This window comes from Ricinus communis, chromosome 7, assembly GCF_019578655.1.
Source record: "Ricinus communis isolate WT05 ecotype wild-type chromosome 7, ASM1957865v1, whole genome shotgun sequence".
Taxonomy (NCBI): Eukaryota; Viridiplantae; Streptophyta; class Magnoliopsida; order Malpighiales; family Euphorbiaceae; genus Ricinus; species Ricinus communis.
In genome coordinates this window covers 27,237,694-27,265,457 of record NC_063262.1, presented here as the reverse complement: position 1 = coordinate 27,265,457, position 27,764 = coordinate 27,237,694, and the positions used below count along the sequence as shown (strand labels likewise).

Here is a 27,764-nt window from a genome sequence, read left to right as displayed (position 1 = left end):
ATTTTTCCTTTCCAAACTAACACAAACCTGAATACACTCGTTCCATCACCGTTGGTTAACCAACCACCTGATATGATTTACCAATCGGCACATTCTTCAAATTCTGCTGCCTCATACCAAATCAAGCCTATTCAAATTGACAATTATCTAAATGATGAAGCAAACAAAGAAACTACCACAATGATCTCACCAGTCAGACCTCTATCTGTCAACCAAAACACGCCTGACCAAACCAATAACCCCACACAACCTGAACCAATCAGCAATAACAAAAATAGCTCTTCTCCTTTTTAATGACCAGTCAGGTCCCGACGTGTGTCCACAAAGCTTTCTGGTTTCGACTAAGAGCTATTACCATCCTTAGTGCCATCACAAGGCTCCCCTCCATCAGCAAACTCAGGTATGTCCTATCCTTTTTCAAATTGTCTCTCTTATTCTCGTTTTACTAATAGCCACAAAGCTTTCTTGGCATCTATTTCTTCACTAGATGAACCTAAATTTTTCCATCAAGCTGTCAAAGACTCCAGATGGCAACATGCGATGTAGCAAGAAATTCGTGCATTAGAGGAGAATCATACATGGACTTTGGAACCTTTACCACCAGGCAGACATGCCATTGACTCTAAATGGGTCTATAAAATTAAATATCGATCTGATCGTACTGTTGAGCATTTTAAGGCACGTTTGTTGCTAAGGGATTCACGCAGATTGAAGGGTTAGACTATCATGATACATTTGCGCCAGTTGCCAAGATTATAACCTTGTGATGTTTGCTTTCAGTTGCTGCCATACGTCATTGGGAATTACACCAACTAGACATAAACAATGCCTTCCTTCATGAAGACTTGCATGAGGAGGTATACATGAAAGTCCCACAAGGTTTTGCTAATCCAGGTGATAATCGTGTTTACAGGTTAAGAAAATCCCTTTATGAACTTAAACAAGCATCACGAAATTCTCTCTAAGTCTCTCCAAAGGTTTGGTTTTCAGCAAAGTGCAGCAGATAACTCTTTTTTTACATTGGTACGAGATAATCGTTTTATAGCTTTGCTGGTTTAGTTGATGATGTCGTTATAACAGGAAATGATCTGCATATTACAACTAGACGATCGACCACTGGCTACATATTCTTCCTTGGACAGAGTTCCATATCTTAGAAATGAAAGAAGCAAATTACAGTTTCCCGCTCTTCAGCTGAAGCAGAATATCGGGCAATGGCAAATGCCACAAGTGAGTTATGTGGTTACGCTCCTTGTTTCTGGAACTCAAAGTCATATTATCCTTGCCTATGTCTCTCATATGTGACAATCAAGCTGCTCTCGATATTGCTGCCAATCCGGTTTTCCAAGAACGAACCAAGCACATCAAGATTGATTGCCACTTCATACGCGATCGTTTGATTAATAATGAGATACGGACTTCTCATGTTCGTTTAAGTGACCAACTTGGAGATCTTTTCACAAAGGCATTGGGATTCAAACAGTTCCACCACTTGTTAGGCAAGTTGGGCATCTGTAATCTTCATGCTCCAACTTGAGGGGGAGTGTAGAGATTTTCCTGTATCATAGATGTTCCTATTTTAGATGTTCCTTATTTTAGTTTTATTTCCTATCTTTCTTGCTTCCTATTTACTTCCTATTCTTTAGGAGCAAGCTTAGTTTTCTTCCTATATTGGATGTACAGATGCTTGTATATATAGCACACATTATAATCAATAAAGATTATCTTTTTCCATTAATATTTTCTCAAATTATACCTTTTGAAAATTCTACTATAAATAGATATTTTCTTAAGTAGCATTTTGATTGCTGAAATATGATCAATATAATCTACTTTTCTATTCATTAAGCAAAATTTTTAAATTCAAAATATCAAATGTTTATTTCTCATATTACAGTTTAAAGTTTTTCAGTGTGTTTATTACAAATATTAGAGCTCAACAAATAGATTTTAAGCTTGAAATTCTTTCCCTGAAATATATACTGAGATCCAACAAATACCAAAATGACTATAACTAGCCACTGGCTTAGATCCAACTAATACCAAAATAACTACAATTAGCCACTTGGTTGGTTGAACTGTCATTTGATTTAGTTGGACTTTTACCTTTATAAAGAGTTTATATCTATTATTTTTTAAAAATGTGGAATCTCTGACACTCTCTCTTCTCTCCCTGAAATTTACTGGACCTGCTCTAATACTATATTATAATTATTAAAATGATCAAATGCTTGTATTCGCATCCAACCAATACTAAAATAACTAAAATTAGTCATTTGGTTGGTTGGACTTTCATCCTTATAGAGAATTGTACCAATCCTCAAGGATCAAATACTTTTAAAAAAGCAAGTTTACGTGCTTCAAGTTATATTTTACTTGAAATTTATTTATATTCCATATGCTTCTAGAACAATAGATATATACTCTTTTTGCTTCGTAGTTCTGTGGTCTCCTTAATTTTATTTTTTTATAACATGTTTAAATTTGAATTTTTAGAGATTAGCGCAAAAAAAGTCAAAGAAATACGAGAAAGAAAAAATGTCGGTGCATGTTGCATATTGCACGAAGCAATTGTACATGTTCATATTCATGTAACAAATTAAAATTTCTTCATTGACAATTGCCAAATAAACAAAAAAAAAAAAAAAAGAGAGAGAGATGTATAAGGAAGAAACATGCACATGTTAAGCAACACATTGATGTTGATTACAAACAAAAAGTAGCTAATTAGACATTAGATTCCACACATTCAAAAGAATATAAATAAAGAGTAACATGGAGCAGCAAACTAGCAAATAATAGCACCATTTATCTTATCTTATATATAGTGGTAATATGTTAAAATAAAAAAAGAGAGAGAGTAAGACAGTTAATTCATTGCATAAAGCCCAATCCCTGCCGAGCATCACCACAGATGAGGAACAAGATTTGTGTTCAGACACGCTCGTGCATTTCTACGAACACTTAGCAGTTCGTCTGGGAGGCGGTCTATGAAGGTAAGATAAGTGCTGTTGATTATTACAATCCATGAACACATATATCTATCTTCCATTTTCCCTCTTTTCATAAAATAAACAGTTTTATGGAAATTAAAAGCAAATAATTGAATCACTGAAAATTTATCATTTATAATAATAGCATGAGGTTCCCAAGCACCGAAGGGATCTAGTGTCAGTGCCACCAAATAGTGTAGCTGGGAAGACTCCACGGCTTCCCCAAAATGTCTAGTGGCTGGTTAGAGATAATTACCATTTACTCTCATATTTTTATTTTAATGTATGAATTCTTTTCCATATTGTTTTAAATATATTACAACTCTTTTATATGCTTATAAAATTATCTACTATCCTTTTACATCCAAAGTTAATATAATTAAGACTAAATTAATAAATAAAATTGTAATTTAATTACTAAACTTTTACCAATTATGAAATTGATTTTAGTTATTTATCATGTTAGAATAAAATTATTAATTCTAATAAGAATAACAATTTAATTCTGATATTTAATAAAAGTAATTATTATTTTTATATATTTTAGTTTTTAGCATGATTTAATTTTAATAATCTTAATATTTTAGAAAATATTTATATTTAGAACAATATTATTAAATTATCTTTTAATTTAATTTGTAATGTTAGAAAAAGAATCTATATCTAGTTAGAAATATTTAATTTCATTATTATTTTAATAAATATTAAAATTAAATTATGCTAATATTTATATGAAATTTAATTATTTTATGTATTAATATGATTATTTAACTGTGTTGCCTTTAAATATAAATAAATAATACACAAAAGAGAGATCTAATAACAAAAAAGAAAATAAAAAATAATAGAATAAATAGAAATTATCAAAAGTTTATAATCTGGAGGGTGTGGAGGAAAGATGATGTAAAAAAATTTGTCAACGAAAAGGTGTAATTTAGTTCCAGAACAGAAAGAAGCCAGAGGCAATGGTTTCAGATTTCCAGTCGCTGTCAAGAGCAAGGAGAAAAGAAAAAGATAGGTCATGTATTATTGTTATTATTAAATCATCCATTAATCTCTTACAACTTTACAAGTGGCTGCTCTTATCACTTTGTAACTCCATTTCTCTTTTGTCTTCTTCTTCGCTCTTCCCAATCCCAATCAAATTCCTGCCTTCGCCTCGACAAAGAAAGCAAACTACAGACAGAACAGAAACAAAATCCACCACCAACCCAAACCCACTTTCTTTATTTCTTTCTCCCATTATTACTGCCAAGTTGCAAGCAAAACCCACTTCTCCTCTGCGTATAAAATCCCAGCAAAACAGCAGTGTTTTCTTTATCACCAGAGAGAAACTTCAACATTGTCCCAGTATAGTGAAAGGAAGAGAGGAAGTGCAAGAAAGGTTAAGGTGAAGAGATCAAAAGTTTTAAAAGATTTTAGAATAGACTTAATTTGCTGTATGTCAGTGAAATACTACAGTGATAATTACTGCGGTGGACACGGTGAAGTTGCTAACCCTTTACAATGGCCACAGCTCAGGAAAAGGCGACGCTTTCTTCTTCTTCTTCTTCTTCTTCCTGTTGCACTGACAACAACTCTACCAACAAGGCCACTTCTTCTGCTGCTGCTGCTGCAACTCAAGTTTTGCAAGATTGGAGTGTTGCTCCAGTTTCTAACCTGGCTCAGGATCCGATCCGAGACAGATCATCAACTAACACCATGTCTTCATTGATTCAACCTGTTGATTCACTTACTGATCCTACTCCTCCACCGAATCCTGTTTCTGCTAAAGGTATTCTCCTTTTAAAGGAAACTTGTATCTTGATACGCTACTAGAGTAAAATTTAGAACTTTGCAGGTTAAACTGAGATTTTTTATTTCTTTTTTCTTGGGTTTGGAGTCTTTGTAGATTCCTTGCTATAGAAAAGATTATAATTGCTAATGTCATTCCTGTGTTCCTTACTTTTTTGTAAGGAAATGCCTTATTTGTCTTTTCGTTTTCTTGTTAAAATGATGCGAGTATAAACTTTAGAACTGCTACACTCTGAATTTTTCCCTTGTAAATTATCTTACTGATTGGATTTAATTTGTTAGGTTCGACATTGCTAATGTTATTTTCTTGTATAGGGATCCCGACGATGACAAGGGCACAAACCAGCCACCCTTTGGACCCTTTAACTGCTGCTGAAATCTCAGTTGCAGTGGCGACTGTTAGAGCAGCTGGAGCAACTCCTGAGGTTATTTATAGTATGATTTATGTTTATCTTGAACTATGGCTTATAATCGATTAAATTGTTGTTACAGTTCTAAGTATCATCATGTTATACAAACATCTCTTTATTCTTTTTTAGAAAAAGTGGAAGCCACTCTATAATAAACTTTTAGTAGATCATTGTCATTTTGAGCATGAGAAAAACCCGTCATTTCCTGTTTTGTCGGTTTATCGTTGCATTTCTTTATGCTTGAGTTATTCACCATAGAATTTTCTGAAAGGAAACTATCTGTATATCTTTTAAAATAGGGATTTTCTGTAATTCAATTATGTCTTAGTGTCAACCCGGAAAAAAAAAAACCCTTATGGTGTTCTTTGTAATTTGTCCCTTGTATTTTAGGAATGTACACATGAAAGAAATTAAGTAGTTACTCTTTTTTTCAGGTGAGAGATAGCATGCGCTTTGTTGAAGTAGTTCTGCTGGAGCCAGAAAAGAATGTTGTTGCATTAGCAGATGCTTATTTCTTCCCTCCCTTCCAGCCTTCATTAATTCCCAGAACTAAAGGTGGACCTCTAATTCCCACTAAACTTCCACCCAGAAAAGCAAGACTTATTGTTTACAACAAAAAGTCCAATGAGACAAGCATATGGATTGTCGAACTATCAGAAGTACATGCCGCAACTCGAGGTGGCCACCACAGGGGCAAAGTCATTTCATCCAAAGTTGTTCCAGATGTTCAGCCTCCAATGGTATACGAAAAAGCAAATAAACATAATTGAGGAATTTATGCTGGAAATTTCATTAAGGCATCTAGTGTCAACTTTCCTCCCGAGCACTTATGGTGTTGCAAACTAAAAAAGGAAGAAGGGAAAAGTCTCTATCTGGATATACTAAAGCAGCCTCTGTTTATATCTTATGAAATTTCTAACTACTTTAGACTAACAAGATCATTTCCAAATTAAGTTTATCGACTCCCAATTAATTCTATTGAAATCTATACTTTGTAGGAGATAACCTCTGTTTGGGATGACTTTTATATGCATTTGATTTGCTTTTTGCGTCTATTATCGCACCTAGATTTATTCTTCTTAACTGGCTCTACAATTACAGGATGCTGTGGAATATGCTGAATGTGAAGCTGTGGTGAAAGACTTCCCTCCATTTCTAGAGGCAATGAAAAAGAGGGGTATTGAGGATATGGATCTTGTGATGGTAGACCCCTGGTTAGTATAGACTGACAATCCGCAAAAGTCATGTTTTCAGTTTATGTATTGCACTCTTCGTAACATTTCTTTTCTTGTCTTAGGTGTTCTGGGTACCACAGTGATGCTGATGCTCCTAGCCGCAGGCTTGCAAAGCCACTTATCTTCTGCAGGACTGAAAGTGACTGTCCCATGGAAAATGGTTATGCTCGTCCTGTTGAAGGGATCCATGTCCTTGTTGATATGCAAAATATGGTGGTAATCGAGTTTGAAGACTGTAAACTTGTCCCCCTTCCGCCGGCGGATCCTTTAAGAAATTATACTGCTGGTGAATCACGAGGAGGTGTTGATAGAAGTGATGTGAAACCGCTACAGATCATTCAGCCTGAAGGTCCAAGCTTTCGTGTTAATGGACATTTTGTTCAGTGGCAGAAGGTGCTTACTTCTTCGTGGAACTGCATCATTAACTATTGTTTATATTCTACATCTCATATTGTTGAACCATTTTGCTTGGCAGTGGAACTTTCGTATTGGGTTTACACCCAGGGAGGGTTTAGTTATATATTCTGTTGCATATGTTGATGGCAGTCGAGGTCGGAGACCTGTTGCCCACAGGTTAAGTTTTGTTGAGATGGTGGTTCCCTATGGAGATCCCAATGACCCACATTATAGGAAAAATGCATTTGATGCAGGGGAAGATGGATTGGGCAAAAATGCACATTCTCTTAAGAAGGTGATGGCTTTTCTGAACTAATATGAAATAAGAACTAGTATGGTTTATTTTTCTAGAATCAATTTCATATTTCGGTTTGATCGACTTAAATTTCAGTTCGATTGACTTAAAATGCTAGGTATTGACATAATCATGATGCTGCAGGGTTGCGATTGTCTGGGCTTCATCAAGTACTTTGATGCACATTTCACAAATTTCTCTGGAGGTGTTGAAACAATCGAAAATTGTGTTTGTTTGCATGAAGAGGACCATGGGATCCTATGGAAGCATCAGGACTGGAGAACTGGATTAGCAGAAGTCCGACGCTCTAGAAGGTTATCAGTGTCGTTTGTGTGCACTGTAGCTAATTATGAATATGGATTTTTCTGGCATTTTTATCAGGCAAGTCAGTGTTGTCTAAGGATTTTCCTGCTCCGTTTATGTAAATCAGCTTGGTCGCTCAATTTCTTTTCTAACTTATTAATTTTTCTTCTTACGTTCATGCAAAGCCTTTTGAGTGGGGCAGCAAGGCTCAGCTGCCATCTTGATGGCATAATGAGGTTGTTGTTGAGTGAGGAATATTTCTGTAGTTTCTCATTTTGGGACAGTCCACCTTTTCTATAATTCGCAGTCTCTTAAACTTTTTGTATGAAGTCATAAAGAAGATCTCTCAGTAACTTGTCGACGGCATTTTTATTTTCTTAATAGGATGGAAAAATTGAAGCTGAGGTTAAACTCACTGGAATTCTTAGCTTAGGAGCTTTGCAACCTGGGGAAGTACGAAAATACGGTACGACAATCGCTCCTGGATTATATGCACCTGTCCATCAACACTTTTTTGTGGCACGGATGGATATGGCGGTTGACTGTAAACCTGGTGAAACATTCAATCAGGCAAGTTTTCTGTAGTACGATACAGTTCTCTTTTGCTTATACCTTTAGGCTTCCATTAGAACTTTTCTCTCCCCTTATAAAGAAATTAAATTTTGAAGGACTAGATACAGTTATCTAACATTTGTTCCACTTTTTTTTATGAAAAAAAGAAGTAAATCTTGTCCCAAGAGTTGCTTTTTTTCTGGGATGTACTTCGAGTAAATGCCAATTTGAACCGTAGTGGTAGTTTATGTTGCCTGCTTCGCATGATAAAGCTGGGGATTACAAATCCTTTTTACCCAGTTCAATCTGCTCAATAAATTTCTTCAGGAGATGAAACAGTTAGATGGTTCCTTTCTTTGGTGATATCTTTAACTTTCCAGTTATTGTTATTTTTCATGTCATATTGATTCTAGCAACAGCTGAGCATTGTAGTCATGTAGTCACGTTTTCATATCACACACCCTATATAAATCTTTCAATTAGAAAAATCTAATTAAATTTCTATTATTTTTTGGCTCAATTAAACCAATGAACTTTTATAAAAGATCAAATTAAATTCTCATCATATTTTTTGGTTTAATTAAACTTATTAACTTTTATAAAAGATTCAATTAATTCATAATACTAACAGTATTCAAAATATCGTTAAGTGTGAGGGTCTCATTATTTTGAGAGCGCGAATAATAACTGCTCTGAATATTTTAAAATCACGCATATATCACATGACTGAGATAAAACCATTTCTTCTTTTTTATTTTTGCATAATTAGTATAAATCCTCGTCTATAAAGAAGAATAGTGATTTCTTTCCTCACCTGAAATAGTAACAACATTTTGTCTTCTTCATCACGCTCATTTGTAAAAAGAGAATGAGTGAAAGTTGTTGAGTTAAATTATATCCCTCTACCTTCAATATGTTTATGCAATAAAACCATAAAGATGTACACTTCATGAAGGAAAACCAATCCTGAAAGGAGATTTTACGATTGTAGAAGCTATGATGTAAGTTAAATAAAAAAGAAGAAGTGGTTTTCTCTCCCTTACCTGATATAGGCGTGATTTTAAAATATTCAGAGCGGTTATTATTCGTGCTCTAAAAATAATGAGATTTTTACATTTAACGACATTTTAGACGCTGTTAGCATTAGGGGTTAATTAGATCTTTTATAAAAGTTGATGGGTTTATTTTGCCAAAAAAAAAAAGGATGAGAACTTAATTAGACCTTTTATAAAAATTAATAGGTTTAATTGAGCAAAAAAAAGGATAGAAACTTAATTGCATTTTAGACGCTATTAGCATTAGGGGTTAACTAGACCTTTTATAAAAGTTGATAGGTTTAATTGGCAAAAAAAAAAATGAGAACTTAATTAGACCTTTTATAAAAATTAATGGATTTAATTGAGTTAAAAAAAAAGTATGAGAACTTAATTGTACTTTTATAATAAGTTTAAGAGTATTTTTGTACCTTTTTCCCTTTCAATTTATAGACCATAACTTTTATCTTTTTTCATTTGTGTTAGCTGGGAATAGTATGTATCATATTTGGTAAGGGATATTGGATTTTCTTGTAGGTCGTTGAGGTGAATGTTAAAGTTGAAGAACCAGGAAAGGATAATGTTCACAATAATGCATTCTATGCTGAAGATAAGCTGCTCCGATCTGAGTTGCAAGCAATGCGCGACTGTAATCCATTAACTGCTCGTCATTGGATTGTATGTACTTTTACCATTGTTGTGAATTTTTTTGCCATTGATATCGTGTGTCTAAACTGGAAGATTTGTCTGCATGCAGCAGAGGACTGCAGAATGTTTGATTTTGATAATTTGCTGGGACTAGATTGGTGCAGTCCTTTAGGTTAGAATGACCATGATGATGCATTTTTATTGGTTTTCAAGTGTTGGAAGTATGTGATATTCCCTAAAGGTTTTATTTGTTGATGTTAATTGTCATTTAGGTCCTTATTGGGTAATTGAATTTGCATTCAGCAGTGGTGCAAATCTCTGAGAAAATTAGTGGGACTTACATTTGTTTTTCCTTCCATGTAAATATCAAACAACTTTTGCTGTTCATATTGCTATTGTTATTAGCAATGGCTTCAACTCATTATCAAGAAATTAGACGGCATACATCTTCTTTTTTGTTGCATTAAATTAGCATTGCAAGATTTATCTAGAGCCTTTTGCAATTGATAATTCAATCCTTGTGAATTTATGATATAGCCTTACATTCATTTATTGTTCCTTCTATATGGATACTGTAATAGTGATTGCTTTAATGCTTTTTCTTCTGTTGGGATAATTTGATGTTTAATTTCTTATAAATGCCCTTGTTTCATTATTCAGATCAGAAACACAAGAACCGTCAACCGGACAGGGCAGCTTACAGGTTACAAGTTAGTACCTGGTTCAAATTGTTTACCTTTAGCTGGTTCAGAGGCAAAATTCTTGAGAAGAGCTGCTTTCTTGAAACATAATCTTTGGGTAACACCTTATGCGCCTGATGAGATGTATCCTGGAGGAGAATTTCCCAATCAAAACCCACGTGTTGGAGAGGGTTTGGCTACTTGGGTGAAGCAAAATCGATCGCTTGAGGAAACAAACATAGTTCTATGGTGAGTTCACCAGCACTTGTTTCTATTATACGTATTTGGTTTTCGCATATTATCTGACAGTGGATTATAGTTGGAGAAACTGTCAGTTTGACATATGTTAAGCAGAGATTGTTCATGAAAATGAATCAGATTATTTTGTTAATATTAAGCAGCGGATGTAGCCACATATCACGTCTAATCACAATATCAAATTATTGTAGGTATGTCTTTGGGGTGACACATATTCCTCGACTGGAAGACTGGCCTGTCATGCCAGTGGAACGCATCGGTTTTATACTAATGGTATGTTACTTATAGAACATACTACAAATTTATCAATTCCTATGATTCTTGATGACAGAACTGATAATGGGATCATGTCTCATAATTAACGAATGGGAAACAAAATGAACGATGTGCTATGAGAGTGCAAGCATAGTTATTACGACTTATAGACAAAAGAGAAATAGTCTGCTTAAAACATCTCTGCACGTGTAAGAATGGTATGTAACCTTGTCATTTAATATCCTATTTGTGATGCAGCCCCATGGATTCTTTAACTGCTCACCAGCTGCGGATGTTCCTCCAAGTGCATGTGACATGGATATCAAGGACAACGGGATAACAGCAAAGCCTCCTATCCAGAATGGATTACTTGCTAAGCTCTGAACGGATGGGGCCGGCATCGCAGCAGGCACTTGATAATCTCTTCCTTGAATAATTAAGGCTATTGGCATTAGCCTAATCAAGCTGCTGCAACTTTTTTTTTTATCTTCAAACTATATATGATGATGATGAATGAAAGGTGTTGTGTGTTATAACATCAGCTGTCAATGTACTTGTGTTGTTTACTGGAAATATGTCCTGGAGCAGTGCCATACCAGGGACAGGGATTTTGCATTCTGCTGCTGCAGGCCGAACCAATGATGATCAAGTTCTGTTGTAGAACTAGAAGATCCTGAATGATTCGGATCCAGCTTGATCATGATTTTAATAATCAGGATGTAATCACACATATATATTGGAGGATTTCTTATTCCACAAGCATCTACATACTATGCACCCACTTATCTTTTTTTCTTTTTAAAAATCCAACTGCTTTATTTAAAAACTGTGAGGATCTGGATTTTTTTCACTTGAAATGAAGCCAGTTGATATTTCTACATATACCCGGATATACATTGTTGTTGGATCTCGGATGAATAAATCTGCTTGGAAAATGAGGGATTTAGATTATGGAAGGGAAGAGAGTGGATTATTTGCGGGCAACTTTTGTATATGTGTGATCAGGATCAAATATTGGCGTGTGTCCGCACATTGTTTATAAAATAAAATAATTATTTTTATAAGAAATCCAAAAAATAATTTAATTACTTTGGACTGTCATAGAATGTTGTAATAATTATTCCCCTGTGTGAAACTATATATAAAAAAAGAAGAAGAGAAAAATGTAATGTTTTTTTAGTTTAGCAGGGGATTAAGTGGAGCAGAGCAGGATGTCCATTTGTCGGATACTCGAGAAATAATAATTTAAGATTTAAATAGGCATAAAAGAATATCAAACAAAAAGGCATCTGAGTTTGTAAGGAAAGATAGAATGCGAGAAGACGAAGAAGAAAAGGAGACGTGCCCTCCACATCAGCCTATATTTATTTATTGCAATGCTGAAGCTTTTGAGCTTATTTCTTTTGAAATGAAAATGGAGACCTCGAAAAGAAACTCGAGTGAGATTGACCTATTCACTCAAGTGTAGAGTTGACCTTGTCTATTGTGCCGCGCTTTCAATTTATATAACTACCAACCTTTTTCCTTTTCCTAAACCACCTTCTTCATTCCTTCCCATTCCGATCCTTTCTTTCTTCTAATATGTGATTTTACTCTTTTTTTTTTTTTTATATGTATAAATGCATAAATTAAATGACTTTTTTCCTTTTACACCACTGCTTTTCTTTAAAAGACAATGAATTTAAGAGTTTGTCATAAAATTTTATTTATATAATTCAATTTATTTTCTTTTTCTATTATAAAATACTGAAAAGCTATAACAAAATAAAAGGTAATTTTATTGAATTATTAATTAAAATGATAACAACTATAATGAAAATCAATGAATATTGGATCATATACAATGTTTTATCTCTAATCTTCAACTTTTGAAAATTTTAAAAAGATTTAATAAAATTTATTTATTTTAATATTTTTTTATCACAGTGAAAAAAAAAAAAAAGAGATTTAAAAAACTGCTATTCAAACTCAGTAAAGCTTTTTCCACTAGACATAATAAAAGAGTTAAATAATTTATCGATTTGTACATATGTCATTCGGAAGCAGAGCTATTGCTCTAATTTTAGGCGTATCACATATTTATTTTAAATATATACCTACCTTAGTAGGAATGTGTTAATTTGAGGGTCTTTTACTACAGTCATCAATTATTGATACTTCATTAATTAGATTAAAAAAAAACACAAATAATTTATTTACATGTAACTCTTCTGCATGAAAAGTTTGATGTTACTTTCATCAAAAGGAAAAAGAAAAAAGGTTTGATGTTACTAATAATATTCTTGTTGTAATTACGTAGCACCCAGCTTCAAAGCAAATCCAACCCACTTTCTTTCCCACTTCTCACTTCCTCAAAAAGTCGGTTTCTAATTCTATTTCCTTCGACTTTCCTTAAAGGCTTAACCCAAACCAAAAACTACGGTTACTCTCTTTTATCCCTCCATTCCACGCACTCTCAATCTTTCAAAAAACACACACACAATTCCCCAGAAACACAACACAACATAACAAACATGCGACCAAGGAATTAACATTCCAACAACCAAACACGACCCCAGTCTCCCTCTTTCTCTTTCCCTCTACGCTCGAGGAATCAATCCAATTCCTACGATCATCCGGACGAGCAAACTGAAATTCAAGAAACCACTCACTCACTCGCCGAGCCAATGGACGAGAAAAGAATCGAAGACGAACTGACCTACCCGTTTTTACTCGCAGACCGTCTCCGTTTAGCCGTACAGGAAGCCGATTCATTCAAGCAAGAATGCACAAACATCGGTAACTACGCAAACTTACTCTCCGACAAGCTCCGTTTGTTTCTCCGTTTCACTGGCTCTTCTCAGTCTTTCTACGACCGTCCAGTTCGCCGGATAGTTTCCGACGTCGCTAAAAATCTTGACCGTGCCCTAACCCTAGTGAAGAAATGTAAACGGCGTAGCGTTCTTCGTCGTGTTGTTACGATTATTAGTTCTACTGACTTCAAAAAAGTTCAGACTCTTCTTGAAGCTTCTGCGGGTGATGTTAAATGGCTTGAGAGTATTTTAGGTTTTGGTGGCGGCAGTGGTGGTGATGATTTCGGTATTGATCTTACTTTGCCTCCGATTGCGAGTAATGATCCAATTCTTGCTTGGGTTTGGTCTTCTATAGCGTCTATTCACGTGCGCCCATTGAACGATAAAATCGAAGCTGCCAATCAGCTAGCGCAGCTGGCTCAGGATAATGATCGAAACAAACAAATTATTGTCGAGGAAGAAGGGGTTTCTCCTTTGTTGAAGTTGTTAAAGGAGAGTGCTTCCCCAGAAGCGCAATTTGCGGCTGGGACAGCGCTTCTTTATTTGGCTAATGACGAGGAGAGGGTTAGAGCTATTGTTAATGAACAAGGGGTTTCGGTGATTGTAAAAGTTTTGGCTGATTCACCTATGAGGGTTCAGAGTTTGATGGCCAATTTGGTGGCCAGAATGGCAGAGCATGATCCAATTGCGCAGGATGATTTCGCTAGAGAGAATGTAATCAGACCGCTTGTTACGTTGTTGTCTTTCGAGACATTTTCTGATGATCAATTGGGTAAGCAGAGTATTCATTCTATTGTTCAGATTAATAAAGAAATCGAGAAATATCCGATTAATGGGTCGAAGAATAATCATTTTAAGCCTTATATGAATTCATTTTCGAGTTTTCATTCTGAAGGGGGGAGTAGTAGGGGTGGTAGTAATAATAATAGGAAAGAAAGAGAGAATGAGAAGCCTGAAGTTAAGCTTAAATTGAAGATTACTTGCGCTGAAGCTTTGTGGATGCTTGCCAGTGGAAGTGTGCTGAATAGTAAGAGGATCACTGAAACGAAAGGGTTGCTTTGTTTGGCTAAAATAGTTGAGAAAGAAGAAGGAGAGTTGCAATATAATTGCTTGATGACTATAAAGGAGATCACTGCTGCAGCTGAATCCGATGCTGACCTTAGACGTGCTGCTTTTAAGACTAATTCCCCTGCTGCTAAGGCTGTTATTGATCAGCTTTTGAGGGTGATTAGAGAGCTGGACAGTCCAAAATTGCAAATTCCTGCTATTAAAGCAATTGGTTCATTGGCTAGAACTTTTCCGGCTAGAGAAACTCGAGTTATTGGTCCTTTAGTTGCCAAGCTTAGTAGTAGGAATCAGGACGTGGCAATAGAAGCTGCCATTGCACTGGGGAAGTTTGCTTGTCCGGAAAATTTTCTCTGCGATGCACATTCCAAGGCAATAGTCGAGTTCAATGGTTTACCACCTTTGATGAAATTGCTGAGAGGAAATGAACGGGCACAGTCGCATGGATTGATCCTCCTCTGTTATCTTGTATTACATGCTGGCAATAATGAGGCTTTGGAACAATCTAGGGTGTTAACTGCCCTTGAGGGGGTAGATCGGACGGTGTTTACACAATTTCCTGATTTGAGAGAATTGGTCTCCAAGGCAATATATCACATCAATCTCTATCACACCAGCGCCCATTCTCAAAGGTTTTCATATGTTCCTTGACAATTTTTGTGTAAGTTAGGGCACCCATAGTATTTGTTGGGGGAATTGTTTGCTGTTCATAGTCGAATCAAGTTGTTGCTTTTTATAGTACAGAAAAGAAAATCGACAGCTAATTGAAATAGAGTTTTCTGATGCATCGCTAGTTAGTAAAATTTGTTGATTGCTTTATAATTAACTTAACTAGATGTCAAATTTTAAATATTTGGCCAGTTTATAAGCGTCCTTTCCCAGTTTATCCATTTCTTGGGATCACTTTCATTTATTTTTCCTCAAGGATTGCTCCTGAGAAGGTATTTGCTTCCAGAGTCTTCTACTTCGTTTCTTCTGTAGCAGGGGCTCACCTTAATCATTATTGGAGTTGTTCAGCATTTAGGGAACAAATGAATTTCTGAATTAGAAGGTATGTTTCTTGGATCATTTAAGGCAATACTCACAAGAGTGCATCAGCTTTGCAATTTTGTAGATGCTTCTACTCGGCCTCTACTTCTGCTCATGAAAGTAATAGACCATAGGAATCAGCAGTCGTGATTTAGCTCCCTTCCTTTCTGGAGTCTGCATGGATACTCCTCCTGGAAACAATTTTATACATTCTCTTATATAAACTTGTGGTGTATCAGTGGAAAGAATTTTTTACATTCTTTGTGGGAGTACGTTAAAGTTGTCGTGCGGGGCATATCTGGTTAACTGCTGCATTTTTAGTCCGGATATCATCATTTGATGTTATCTTAACTAGAAAGCCAAACCCTCTTGAATAGTTTTTCTACGACTATAATATAATCAGAAAATTAATCAACAATGGATCCATATTTTACTAATATTGTTGTCTAGTTCACCATCTTTGACCAGCAGCATTAATTTATAATCCCAATATAGCTTGCTACTTTTTACGTTCGTTGCTATTTGCCGCCATGTCAGGTGGCCCATGGCTGATTTCAGCTATCTTAAACCTAAAATAATCTGACGCCATCCAGTACGACATGCATGTATCCTTGGGGAAGTCCATCTATTAATTGTTAACAAGTTCGCATTCTATTCATTTCAAAACAATACAAAAATTGCGACAAACCGGCTATTTCTGCGATCAAGTCAGTGGCAAAACACAAACGAAAAGGCCAACCATTTTGTAGAGAGATTTTCGTCCAACAATATATAAGTACTATATTTACATGAAAATACTTGGACCAACAACAATCTTCTCATACTCACCTTTGCCACGCCCACCAAAACAACTGACAACCCAGGAAACAATGCAAATATCCAATTCCACCCACAATTTAACAGCATAATAGAGCAGTTTGCTAGCATCATCAGATTGCACTATTATAGTCAGCTGGCACCTTCAGAGCCCTGATCAAATTAAATGCAGCATGACAGGCCAAGCAGAATCAGGCGTGAGGAGCAAATATGGCAGTGAACCACAGAGCAATTAATCTCCCACAACTTTATTTAGTGCGTTTTCTTTTTTAGGAATATGAAGCGACAATGGTGCGGAAGGGTGGTGGGCCAAAAATAAGGTTAATATAATAAGATGCTAAAACGCTTATCAGACAATGATAGTACTTGTCAGGTGACCAAAAAATATGGTAAGGCAGTAGAAGATAACGAACACAGCACATTTTCAGTCATTTCAGCCAATGCCATAAAACTTTCATCTTGAAATATTTACTTGGACCCTGGGTTCTCAAATTCGATCGTCTAGCAGCCAAGTACCGTATAATAATCCTACTCATTAAAAGGCAATCAAACAGTTACTGGACTAATAGAGCAGGGTGTAGATGTGTATCGTCAAGGCATTTAATTAAGAACAATTATCAGAAAAGATAATGCTATGTAAAGCTATTACTTATATAAATTGAGGCTTTTAGCTATGCTCAAACCTGTGATTAGTAACAATACAACATTAGCCGATTTCATTATGAAAAGCACAAAGATAAAGTTCTCCAGTTGCTCTTTGGGGCCTCAAGCAAAGTTCGTGGTTAGTTTGTTATACTCCAGCTGAAGTAAGCCACTTGCGGCATTTTGCGATGCAGATAACCAAAGTTTCAAATTAACCAAGTACACGACCAAGAAATGAAGGAGAACCCAAATAATTGAAGAGAACAACACAGCCAAGAAATGAAGGCAAATGCCAAAATAATTGAAGAGAACAAGGAGCCAAAATTCATAGACAAAGACGGCAAAAATCTGTTGACAAAGCTGATTCCAGTAAGTCATATATATCAACAGTAACATGTCTATCTCCAATCACTTGCATGACAAAGAAAAGGGCGGTTATCATTTGAAGATTTACAAACCTATGATTTTAAATAACTCAGTGAGATGAAGGCAAAGCACGCCAGCTGTCAGCAAGAAGCATGACGCGATCACGTGAAGTTGTCGATAGTTGTTGGAGAATAACATTCTTGACATGAGCTGCTGCTGTTTCACCAGCTCGTGTGGCAAGTTCCAGGTAAACTACAGCTTTCATCATCTCACCTTCCTGCCCAAAATTTGACTATCAAAAACCCCATCAATATATAATAGATCCGCTTCAAAGATCAAAAAGGGTTACATCTCTGAAAACAGGAAAACCAAAAAACATTGAGCCTCAAAGCCCATTCTGCTATACTCAACTTGATGCCATGATACTTTAAAAGTGCAATAAAATTGTCCTTTAAATGAAAAGTATGAAACGAGTAATCTATTCAGAGAAAAGGAGAACCAATAAAAAGGCATAAATCATAGTTGTAATCCCTTTTCTCTGATTTAATCCAATTTTACCACATTTGTTATTCCTTTCCTGCTTCAACTGAATCATTAAAGTTCTTGATTATGCTTCAAGCAGAAATTAAATTTAATACTGCTAGCCCTGAATTTACTACAATATTCAAGTTAAAAATGCTAAAACACTAAGCTACATACTGAAAAGAGGCCAAGTCCATGCTCAAATTGCGCTTTACTGTGGCCACGATCAGCAGCTCGTTTCATCCATTTCCTTGCTTGTCGATAACTCTGTGCCAAACCTTCTCCAACTGAGTAACATAAAGCAACATTGTACATTGCCCGCACGTACCCACCAGCAGCCGCTTTCAGATACCATTTAGCCTACATAAAAGAAAACCTAGTAAGGACCATCCTGAAACACTGTACAAATTAAAGATAACCCACTTCCTCAATCCTCCAAAAAAACGTTAACTAAAATTTCACAGTAAATGCTATAATGATTAATATAAGGAGAGAGACGCATACAGCCTCTTGTAGATTGTGATCAACACCGCGACCTTGATGCAAACAAAGTGCAAGTTGGTACTGAGCACGAACATGCCCAGCATTAGAAGCTTGTAATAACCATTTTATAGCTTCCTTTGGTTTTGGAGGTTCAACTGCAAGCACGACAAAAACAAATCATAAACATATGCCCAAACTCCATCCCCTTTTTAAGTCTAAATATCCAAGAAGTCAATTCTATTCCATTCAGTCATTCCCATGTCTGAAAGTCCATAAATGCTAGAATCCAATTCCTTCAACTTTAGAGGGAAAAAAAAAAAAGGCATTGAAAGAAATGAAATCATGCCAAAACAGACATGAATTTGCAAGAGTACAATTCAATTCAACTTTTGCAATGTTTCACCATTTAAGTTAAATTATTCTCTTTAATATAAATTTCTTTACTTTTCTCCATAATTTTCAATAATAATCACAAACCCATCAACTAAGAACCAAAAAGACCATTAATTTACTAAAAATTACCTTGCACATAATAAATTCCCAAATTACACTGTCCAGCAGGATCACCAAGCTCAGCAGCTTTAAGATACAAAGCAATAGCCTTGTCTTTAAAACCCATTTCCCAATAAACAAGACCAGCATCTACCATAGCTAAAGGAGACCCTAAAGCCACACCTTTCAAAAAAGAATCAAGTGCCTTTTGTAAATTAGGTCTCACGCCTCCTCTTCCATGTTTAAACCTCTTTCCCCATTTTAAAAAAACCATCGCTTCTCTTAATGGCCTTAGTCCATCCCTCCATGACCTGCACACTAAGGACGCCGTTTGTAGATTTGGCAGCGTAAAAGAAGCCGCTATTTTTATTAATATATCAAATGGAAGCGTTGAGAAATCGCGACCGTCCTTTGGTACTGAAAATGATATTACTGATTTAGATGGGATGATTTCCCTTTTGGATATGGTGTATGGTAATGGTAGAGACTTGAATTTTGAACCGTCTGATCGAGACGGCCATGTTCTCTGCTTCATGTTTTTTGGTTTGGTAGAGAAGATGCAAGCGTAGAGTGTAGGGAAGGGGTAAGTAAAAGTTTCTTTCTAGAGAACGTTATTTTAGAGTTTTTTTTCTTTCAGGCGTCGTATTAGATATGATTTTTTGGTGAACAGTGTTTTATTAATAAATTAATTGAGTCGTCGTTAGAAATTTTGCAGCGTCACTAATGAGGGCGGTGCGGTCCGACCTGAAAATAGGCATCAAAATATCTATCTGACATGTTCCTCCGATTGCAACACCGCTTCTCGCTGCAGTCATGTTGTATATCTATTTCTCCCCCATGCCTTTTTTAACTTCATCTATCCCTAATTATTATTAATTTTAGCCTTAATTTTAATGATTATATAATTATTTTTATTATAAATGTCGTAATTGTGCAAAATTGATCTTTATATCTTATAATTTCGAAAAAATCAATAAAAATATTTTAGAGATAATATCATTTAAATTTATAATATAAAAATTTTACATTCTTAAATTTGTACAAAATTTAAAATAATTTTCTAAATAAAAAAATATTTATAAATAAATAGCAAAGTATTGTTAAGCTATAACAATATGAAGGCATTTTATAGCTTATAAAATTATAACAATTGTCAATATGTTTAATTTTAACAATTTAATTAGTACAATATAATTAGAAGTTAAATCAATCAATTTTATATATATTTTTATTATTCATTAATAAAATTTATTATTTTGATTAATTAAAAATTTTATATATTTTTATTAACTTTAATATTTATTAATATAATTTTTAATTATATAAAATAATTAAAAAATTATAATATTATTGAAAATTTAAATTAGTAAAAAGATATATAAAACTAATAAATTGAATAAAAAATATTTATTTTCTTTTTGATAAAATCACAAACTAAACTTTCTAAAGAGATTGTTTAGACAAATATAACAAAATGGTGATCTATATTAAATTAAATTAGATAATATTAATTTTATAGCATTTTTAATTTTAAATACTAACAAACCTTTTAACTTCATAATTTGATATATATATGCACCTTGTAATTGTGCAATGCAAGTTTCGTCACTTGCATACTTATCTACCCTTTTAAATTAAGACATATCTTTTGAAAATAATAGTGAGATTAATAGTTTAATGGTAGTTGTCTAAAAGTATCTAGAAACATGTTCAGAATCAAATGATGTGTATTTGATATAATATTGAGCTAATAGTTTAAGTGACAACTAAAAAATGATTTTTTTTTAAAAATTAAAGCAATAGATTCATTTTCGTTTTAAATTAAAGCAATAGATTCACCATTTTCTGTTGTCTTTCAATTATGTTATGCTTTTCTTTTCTTAGCATTGAAGGCTTTTGTCATGTTAGAAAACAAATAAAAATATCATAAATAGATCCAAGTAACAAAGAGGGGGAACTCTGCTACACACTTTGTGGTTTACTTTGTTCCTGTAGAAGCTTACTTGGTCATTAACAGTCGCTCAAAAGATTGATTGGCGAGCTCTGAGCTCAGATTTGCTATTACTCTTACTTCGAAAAACCACTAATTAACTAGAATATGATCAGACCGAGGAGAAAGAAAAAAACTCAAAAAAATGATAATACCAAATTGGTGAGAAAGAGGAAGACCTAAAAAGACCTTTCTAAATCTACTTACATTTACTGAATATAAATATGTACAAATAAATCAATAAAAATAAAACAGTCTATATAATCTAAAAAAATAGTAAAAAATTAAAGGAAAAAAAATTATGATATTAAATTAATTAATTATATATATATATATATATATATATATATATATATATATATATGTGTGTGTGTGTGTGTGTGTGTGTGTGTGTGTGTGTTTCCGTGACTTCTGCCCTAATATGTCATTTTTCTCTGTAATTTTTTATGTGTATTTTATGAGTAAATTTTATTTGTTTAGTTGTCTTTAATTTAATTAGTGTAGGAGTTTTGAGTGCTTTTAGATGATCAGTCTCGATTAGTTCCAAATCTGTTATTCTATGGAGACTGTTGGTAGGAGAGAGAGAGAGAGAGAGAGAGATAGGTGAGGGCTGGTGAAGGAGGGGTTAATGGAGAGGAGTAAGCAGTTTAGCCATTCATCTATCCTTCTTGATTGAAGACATCAGGGCTTGTTAATGCTTTTTCCTTGTTCCTTATCGTCACTAGAGTGAAATGCAGGCTTCCATGCCCATGGTTCATTGCTGCTCTTCAATGTAGTCAGCTCTCAATCAAGCTATTTTAAATATATTTTTTCTTTACACTGAGCCAGCGGTGATTGAAATATAACAGTCATTTACATATAATAATAGCATCATATCAGATATAATTTAGTGGTAACAATATAATTCGTTATTCTTAATTTCATATTTTAGTAAAATGATATTTATATATTTAGATCATCACCCATGCTTATTATAATTATATTTTGAGTTAGTGAGATAATATAATAAATGATCTAAATGCTTATATAAAAATTAATAAATAAATTATTACAGAAGAATTTTACATATCAAACAAATTTAAAAATATTCATATATTACAAAAGTCTTCTTCTTTTTTTTTTTCTCTAAGAAACAAAATGACAAATATGTAACGAATTATAAGAGGGCAATAGTAAGTTAGACCCCCCAACGAAGTACAATCAATTTAATGTAAGACAAGATATGTTAACCCCTTGTCAACTTTTGAGCCAATCAAAATGGCTCACCCTAAAAGTCCAACCCAACAATAGGGCAAACAACATTGTTTTTCTCGAGTCGATTTCTTTCTTAAATAACAAGTTATGCATTAATTGGATGGAAAATAGCCTTTTAAATTTTGATTCAAGCAAAGGTTTAGTTGGATCCAGCAGCAATATATTAATCTTAACGTAAGACAATGATGAACCCTTTTTTTGTCGTTGAAAATGTGATCAAACTCTTAATACTTTTTTAATTTCTTTTTTTTTTTTTAATCAAGTATAGGACTTTTAGTAGTTTTTACTCCCAAATCAATTTTAGTTATCATCTATTGACTTTGATCAGGAATCACCAATCATAACTCTCAGAATCAAAAGAAAGCTGTAAGCATCTATGAATTTAATAAATTTCTACTCTAATTAATCTATGAAAAATTATTTCATCTCATAAATTTTTTAATAAGAATCTGAAAATGGAGCAATTTCACTTTTCAAACACACTCTTTCTTTAATTCATAGAATAAGATTCCCAAATAATCATGTTATTATTTTTTTGGATAGGACAAATAATCATAAATTTTGAGAAGAAAAAGGAAAACAAATACATTCTGCATTAATAAAGTTATACTGAGATGTTCTTTTTAAAACATTTATTGCATGTTTGATTTGTTCATACATCAAAAGCCCAGTAAATCTAGTATTGGGTCAGCCCTAGAAGGCTTAGAAACCAAAGGCAGTCAGTCCCCACCATAAAACACTTAAAACAGGAAAGAGGTTGTTCTTTGTTTAAACTACTGTTCATATGAGCCCACAAGAAGCAGGAATACAACCAATCTTAAAGTACCATGAAAGATTGGAGAAGTTGACAAATGAATAAAAATTGTTGCTTGTCTTTCGATTTCTTCTACTGCAATAAATTGCAGCCTGACATTTCTGCAATTAAATCCTCTACCAAATACTTTGTCTGTTCTATCAGGAAAGATACATTGCTTGCTTAAATACCTACCCAACTAAGATCTTCATCTTTCTTTTCCACATTTATGGACACTGTGATACCTGTTTTTTTCTGGTTGTAGTTTTCCCATTCATTTACTGAAACGAAATCTAATTGTAAGGATTTAGATTAAGTAAATTTCTGGTTGATCTTTCAATTGGCCTTTATCTCCAAAAAGAATATCAATGCATTTTACATACAAAGCATTTACTCATTACTAATATAGTTTACTTTATCTCATTCTGTAAATCTCTTAATTCACTTTAGTTCAACAGTATCATAAATCAGATCAAATGCAGACTCATGCATTTGCTCAATAAAAGAAAGATTATTACACTCTGCATGATTGAAATGCAAGAAACAAGAGAATCTCACCTTGGAGTTTGCTACTCATGATTTTCTTGATTATCAATTTTGATGAGAAAGTAATCATGATACAGTGAGAATTTTATAAGAGAGGCCATTACCCTATGTTATAGATAACACTTAAAAGCCTCACAAATCTACTGTGCGGTGGTTCATTTGAGCATATTCTTGCACAGTTCATCTATTTAAATACAATAGGCTTCCTTATCTCCATTAGTGTTATAAGAACAGGAGATGTTACAAAAATTAACAGTTTAATATACACTGATTCCCTAGCTAATAAGCGCACATATGAGCCCTAGCTCTTGTTCATGTGGTACCCAATAATACTAGCACTTAATCCACTAATTTACACCAAAATAAATATATTAGGTAGCTACTAAATGCCAAGAAATCCTGGCAGACTTTCTTAGACGTGTTACAACACTATTGCCTTAAAGATTAGGCGGGTCGCCCCTTTCTCACTGTTTTAAACACTTGCTTACTTAATCATGGACATTCCCTGCCCCATAAAACAATTGGGGTTTTGTCTATTTTTAATTATCTTTGTACTTTTTATGATAAAAAGTTCCATGTCCTATGCATAAGAAAACATACCACTACAGATTAGATTAGATGGATATATATGTAGACAAGTGAGTGTGCCCCAATTATTGGAGTGGTAAATGTTTGAGCTTTCACTTCAAAATGTTTTCATTAAACAAATTAAGGTCTTTTAGATCTAACCTTTCCGGCTGTCGTCGGCTGCTTTTCGGCCGGCGACGACCCGCCGATTAGGGTATCCGTTTTCTTGTTTCTGTTATTGTGTGCAATGGTGTCAGTAGATTTAGTTTATTTTCATCTCTATTTTGTTTGGGCAGTTGTTTGATTTTGATATTTTTGCTCTCTAGTTATCATCAGTATGGGAGATGCATTACAAACTTACCTATTGTTTAGAAGATAAAAGAGGAAGAAAGAAGAAAAAGAGAGAGAGAGAGAAAGTAATCTTTTTTATTTTTTATTTTAGAGGAAAATTTATATTTTTATTATAGCAAAAGAAATTGATAAGAATTATAATTGTAATTTTATTTATTCCTTCCTTTTTGTTCATTTTCTCCTCAAAAGAGTAAAGTAAGCAAAACAAATTGTTGCTTTCCCCTCATATTTTCTTTTTTGTTTAAAAGAAGAATCAAAATTACCTTCGACTCTTAATTTTTCATCTTTCATTTTCTTTATTGTCTTATTTTTCACCTCCCCAAACATAGAGTTAGGGTTTTCCGATATCTAGTTGTAGCTTTGTCATTTGAACTGTAGCTTGTTTTGTTTTGTGAATTTTTGTTGGTTAGAAAGAAGAGATTTGTTTAAACAAGATCCATTCAAAACTCGCATAGGATTCTGATCTACAACAATCCATATGTTACTTGTCTTTTTTTTATTAAAAAGAATTTTTGAGCTATCAAAATAAGATCAATGTAGAAAGAACCTTCCCACTACCATAAGAGTCCGAGGTGGGTGGAGTAGTAGTCATGTGTAAGTGGGTCACAACAACACAAGATAGACTGAATTTTTTTCTTTTAGAAAAAGAAAGGAATCAGTGAATTACTACTCTTAAGAGTTCTAAAGAAAAGGGATGAAAGTAAGAGTCCATAAAAAGAAAAGGTAGTGGGTCTAACTATGAATCCATCTTATCTATTGGCTATGCCAAGCTAAGCTAACTAAATTAAGTTGGATTTTATTTAAAACCTTTGTTTTTTTTGGAATTGGATTCGTCATAGTCAAATAGCTATAGCTATTGAAAGAAAGAAAGAAGCATCCGTGCAGCATCTTCTTACCATTGAATAGGAATTTCCTTTTTCTTTTACTTAACCTTTTGCATTTGACAAGTTTTGGCTGCTTATCTAGATGTTGACTTGCATGTTTTCACCTCCTTTACGCATGAGCGTGAACAGTTTAGCTATAGAGAAAGTGGGAGGGAAGGATAAAATAAAAAAGAAAAGAGAAGATCACTAAGAGGTAAGAAGATTTGAACCAATCCAAACCTATTACAAAGTTGCCATGTTTATGGCTTTGAGATATATTTGCAAATCCAGCTCAAGGAACTTAAACCAACCCCTTGTGTCTCGAGACGAATTCATTATCATTAAGTCAAAGTTTATTGGTAATAATTCATGGGTTTGAATGCAGAAGTTAACACGCACAAAGAGAAAAGGAAAACAAAGTAAAAGAAAAAGAAAAGAAAAGAAAAGCCACCATACCATAACAAGAAGCATGTGAGGACTCAAGAGAAAGAAAGGTGCTTTCTAAAGCAAAGCTAAAATTGCAGCTTTTATTTACTGATACAAACCTGTACAGAAAAGCTCGATTCTAAAAACTATTAAAAAGTGCCCTAACTCGAACCCGGGAGGAAAAGAAAAAAGAAAAAAGAGAAACTAAGAAACTAAGGTACTATAAAGAAACGCAAAAAACAAATTAAAAAAAAAATGAAGAAAGAAAGGAAAAGAACACCTAAGTAACAGAAACTTGACAAATGATTAGCTAGCCCTTTCAACATGGCGTATAAAAAACAGTTTCCAAATCAGGAGGAATAAAAAACTCTCTGTTACTATAATTACATTTCAAAGTCGCCTTTCGCTTCTTTGGAGCCGGAGGACACATTAGTCTAGCCGGAGTTCTAGCTTGTTCACTGGTCGGGGTCGTTGAACACTCGTCGTTTTGATCACTCTCTTTCTCCACTACAGGCTTGGTATATATTGGCTTTAAAGGAGCTCTCAAAGGAATCCCAGCAATAACCCATTTTTTAGAATCCAATTCCAACCCATTATCCACTTGAGTCTTACCTGAAAAACCCATGCTTTTTTATTTAAGAAAGAACACAAAAACCCTTCAAGAAATATATAATAAGAGAGACTGAGGGAAGAAAGAAAGGAAGAATAGGGAATAAAGCATACAAGAGAATAAAGATGAAACCTTTTGTTCTTTCTTTATTATTATTATTATTATTATTTTAATTCGTGCGTGTGTGATCGTTTGTGGAGATTGGGTAGAGAATCAAATGAAACCAGAAGGAAAGTGAAGAAGAAGAGAAAAGGAGAGGGATAGAAAAGAAAATTGCTGGCTTCAATGGAGAAGAGATGGCATATAAACAGGGACAAGAAGAGAGAGAAAGAGTGTGTGTGTGTGTTTTAATGGAGTGAGAATGAAAAAAATTTAAAAAGAAAGAAAGAAAGAAAAAATGGAAGGGCTTTAAATGAGAGAAGGGTAATGTTCAATGTTTGGTTTGAGCGAATTAGATTTTAGAAACAGAGAGAGAGAAAAGGAACCCGAGGAAACTCGTGACATAAGATGATTCAAGACTTTAAAGAGAAAGAGAGAAGTGCCCGTGAAATCGGCTGACCACGGGCAGCAAAGCTAAGCCTTGACTTGGCGGTGCTGTTACTTGTTAATAGTCGTTGGCGTCAAAACCTTTTGGGCAGGTTGGGAGACTTGGGGTTGGGTTAAATATTAACACAATATTCTATTGGAATATTATATAATTAGCTATTTATGCTCATAATTGCTGTGGTTGGTCTTGTTTTTTCTTTTGTTTTGGAAGGATTAGGGAGAGAGAGGTGCCACAAAGCACTAGCAATTTTTGCCTATCAGCGTAAGAAGAACGGACTTGAAGCTAACAATTCAACCAAAATATAATAAAAGGCATGAATATCTGTAAAATTTAAACCCAAATTCTTTAAGTATGGTAAAAATACTTTGAATCACTAAACTAGCGTTGGTGGGTATTAATGTGGTTGTTCAGCATGCATGCAAAAAGTGCTCCAAAACATATTACTTTGGTTTTGGCAATATATCTAAATAATTAATAATTCACCATAAAGTATTTTTTGGATTTATTTAACTTCTTGCATGTCACAATTCAAAGTACGCATTTAATTCGTTAAATCTTTTCATATAATATCTTTCTCGCACAATCGGGATTTCGTAACATAGAGGTAATATTGTGATTCATTTCTCATTTATATGATCTATATTTCAGCTGATTTAGTTACTAACATTATTAAACTAATATACATGAAAATTTAACTTGCTAAAACACATATGTAGTTTAAGCAAACCATATAAAGGAATAGTTTTAAATTCTCAAA

At 34.0% G+C, this 27,764-nt stretch overlaps 4 protein-coding genes across 9 annotated transcripts; 2 read left to right on the top strand and 2 right to left on the bottom strand.

The window, feature by feature from the left end:
- The first annotated feature begins 4,029 nt into the window (after window positions 1–4,029).
- On the top strand, window positions 4,030–11,612 carry LOC8273500 (copper methylamine oxidase). 3 transcript variants are annotated; one of them, XM_015724613.3, is made up of 13 exons: window positions 4,033–4,383; window positions 4,510–4,767; window positions 5,103–5,212; window positions 5,632–5,937; window positions 6,299–6,411; window positions 6,495–6,825; window positions 6,908–7,123; window positions 7,268–7,504; window positions 7,811–7,996; window positions 9,550–9,690; window positions 10,321–10,589; window positions 10,790–10,871; window positions 11,112–11,612. In XM_015724613.3, exons 2-13 carry the CDS (start codon window positions 4,695–4,697, stop codon window positions 11,235–11,237), a joined length of 2,190 nt encoding a protein of 729 aa, XP_015580099.2. In that variant the 5' UTR covers window positions 4,033–4,383; window positions 4,510–4,694; the 3' UTR covers window positions 11,238–11,612. The 3 variants fall into 3 exon arrangements, with proteins under 3 accessions (XP_002527922.2, XP_015580099.2, XP_015580100.2); XM_002527876.4 differs by having other exon boundaries at window positions 4,030–4,767; XM_015724614.3 differs by lacking the exons at window positions 4,033–4,383; window positions 4,510–4,767 and having other exon boundaries at window positions 5,103–5,222.
- Window positions 11,613–13,178: 1,566 nt separating this feature from the next.
- Window positions 13,179–15,497, top strand: LOC8273499. The gene has a single exon (XM_002527875.4). The coding sequence runs from the start codon at window positions 13,520–13,522 to the stop codon at window positions 15,359–15,361; it is 1,842 nt and encodes a 613-aa protein (XP_002527921.1). The 5' UTR covers window positions 13,179–13,519; the 3' UTR covers window positions 15,362–15,497.
- A 958-nt stretch (window positions 15,498–16,455) lies between these two features.
- On the bottom strand, window positions 16,456–19,711 carry LOC8273498 (F-box protein At1g70590). Of its 4 annotated transcripts, none has more exons than XM_048376297.1 (5): window positions 19,091–19,711; window positions 18,590–18,723; window positions 18,263–18,445; window positions 17,656–17,855; window positions 16,456–16,708 (listed from the first exon to the last, which is right to left on the bottom strand). In XM_048376297.1, the coding sequence occupies exons 1-4, from the start codon at window positions 19,593–19,595 to the stop codon at window positions 17,673–17,675; spliced, it is 1,005 nt and encodes a 334-aa protein (XP_048232254.1). In that variant the 5' UTR covers window positions 19,596–19,711; the 3' UTR covers window positions 16,456–16,708; window positions 17,656–17,672. The 4 variants fall into 4 exon arrangements, with proteins under 4 accessions (XP_048232254.1, XP_048232253.1, XP_002527920.1 ...); XM_048376296.1 differs by lacking the exon at window positions 16,456–16,708 and adding an exon at window positions 17,478–17,545 and having other exon boundaries at window positions 19,091–19,710; XM_002527874.4 differs by lacking the exon at window positions 16,456–16,708 and having other exon boundaries at window positions 17,478–17,840; window positions 19,091–19,708.
- Window positions 19,712–25,922: 6,211 nt separating this feature from the next.
- Window positions 25,923–26,994, bottom strand: LOC8273497 (cyclin-dependent protein kinase inhibitor SMR6). Its single transcript, XM_015724605.3, is given in 2 exon segments — window positions 25,923–26,186; window positions 26,188–26,994. Coding segments are annotated over 2 exon segments (318 nt in total). The 5' UTR covers window positions 26,476–26,994; the 3' UTR covers window positions 25,923–26,156.
- Window positions 26,995–27,764: the final 770 nt, after the last annotated feature.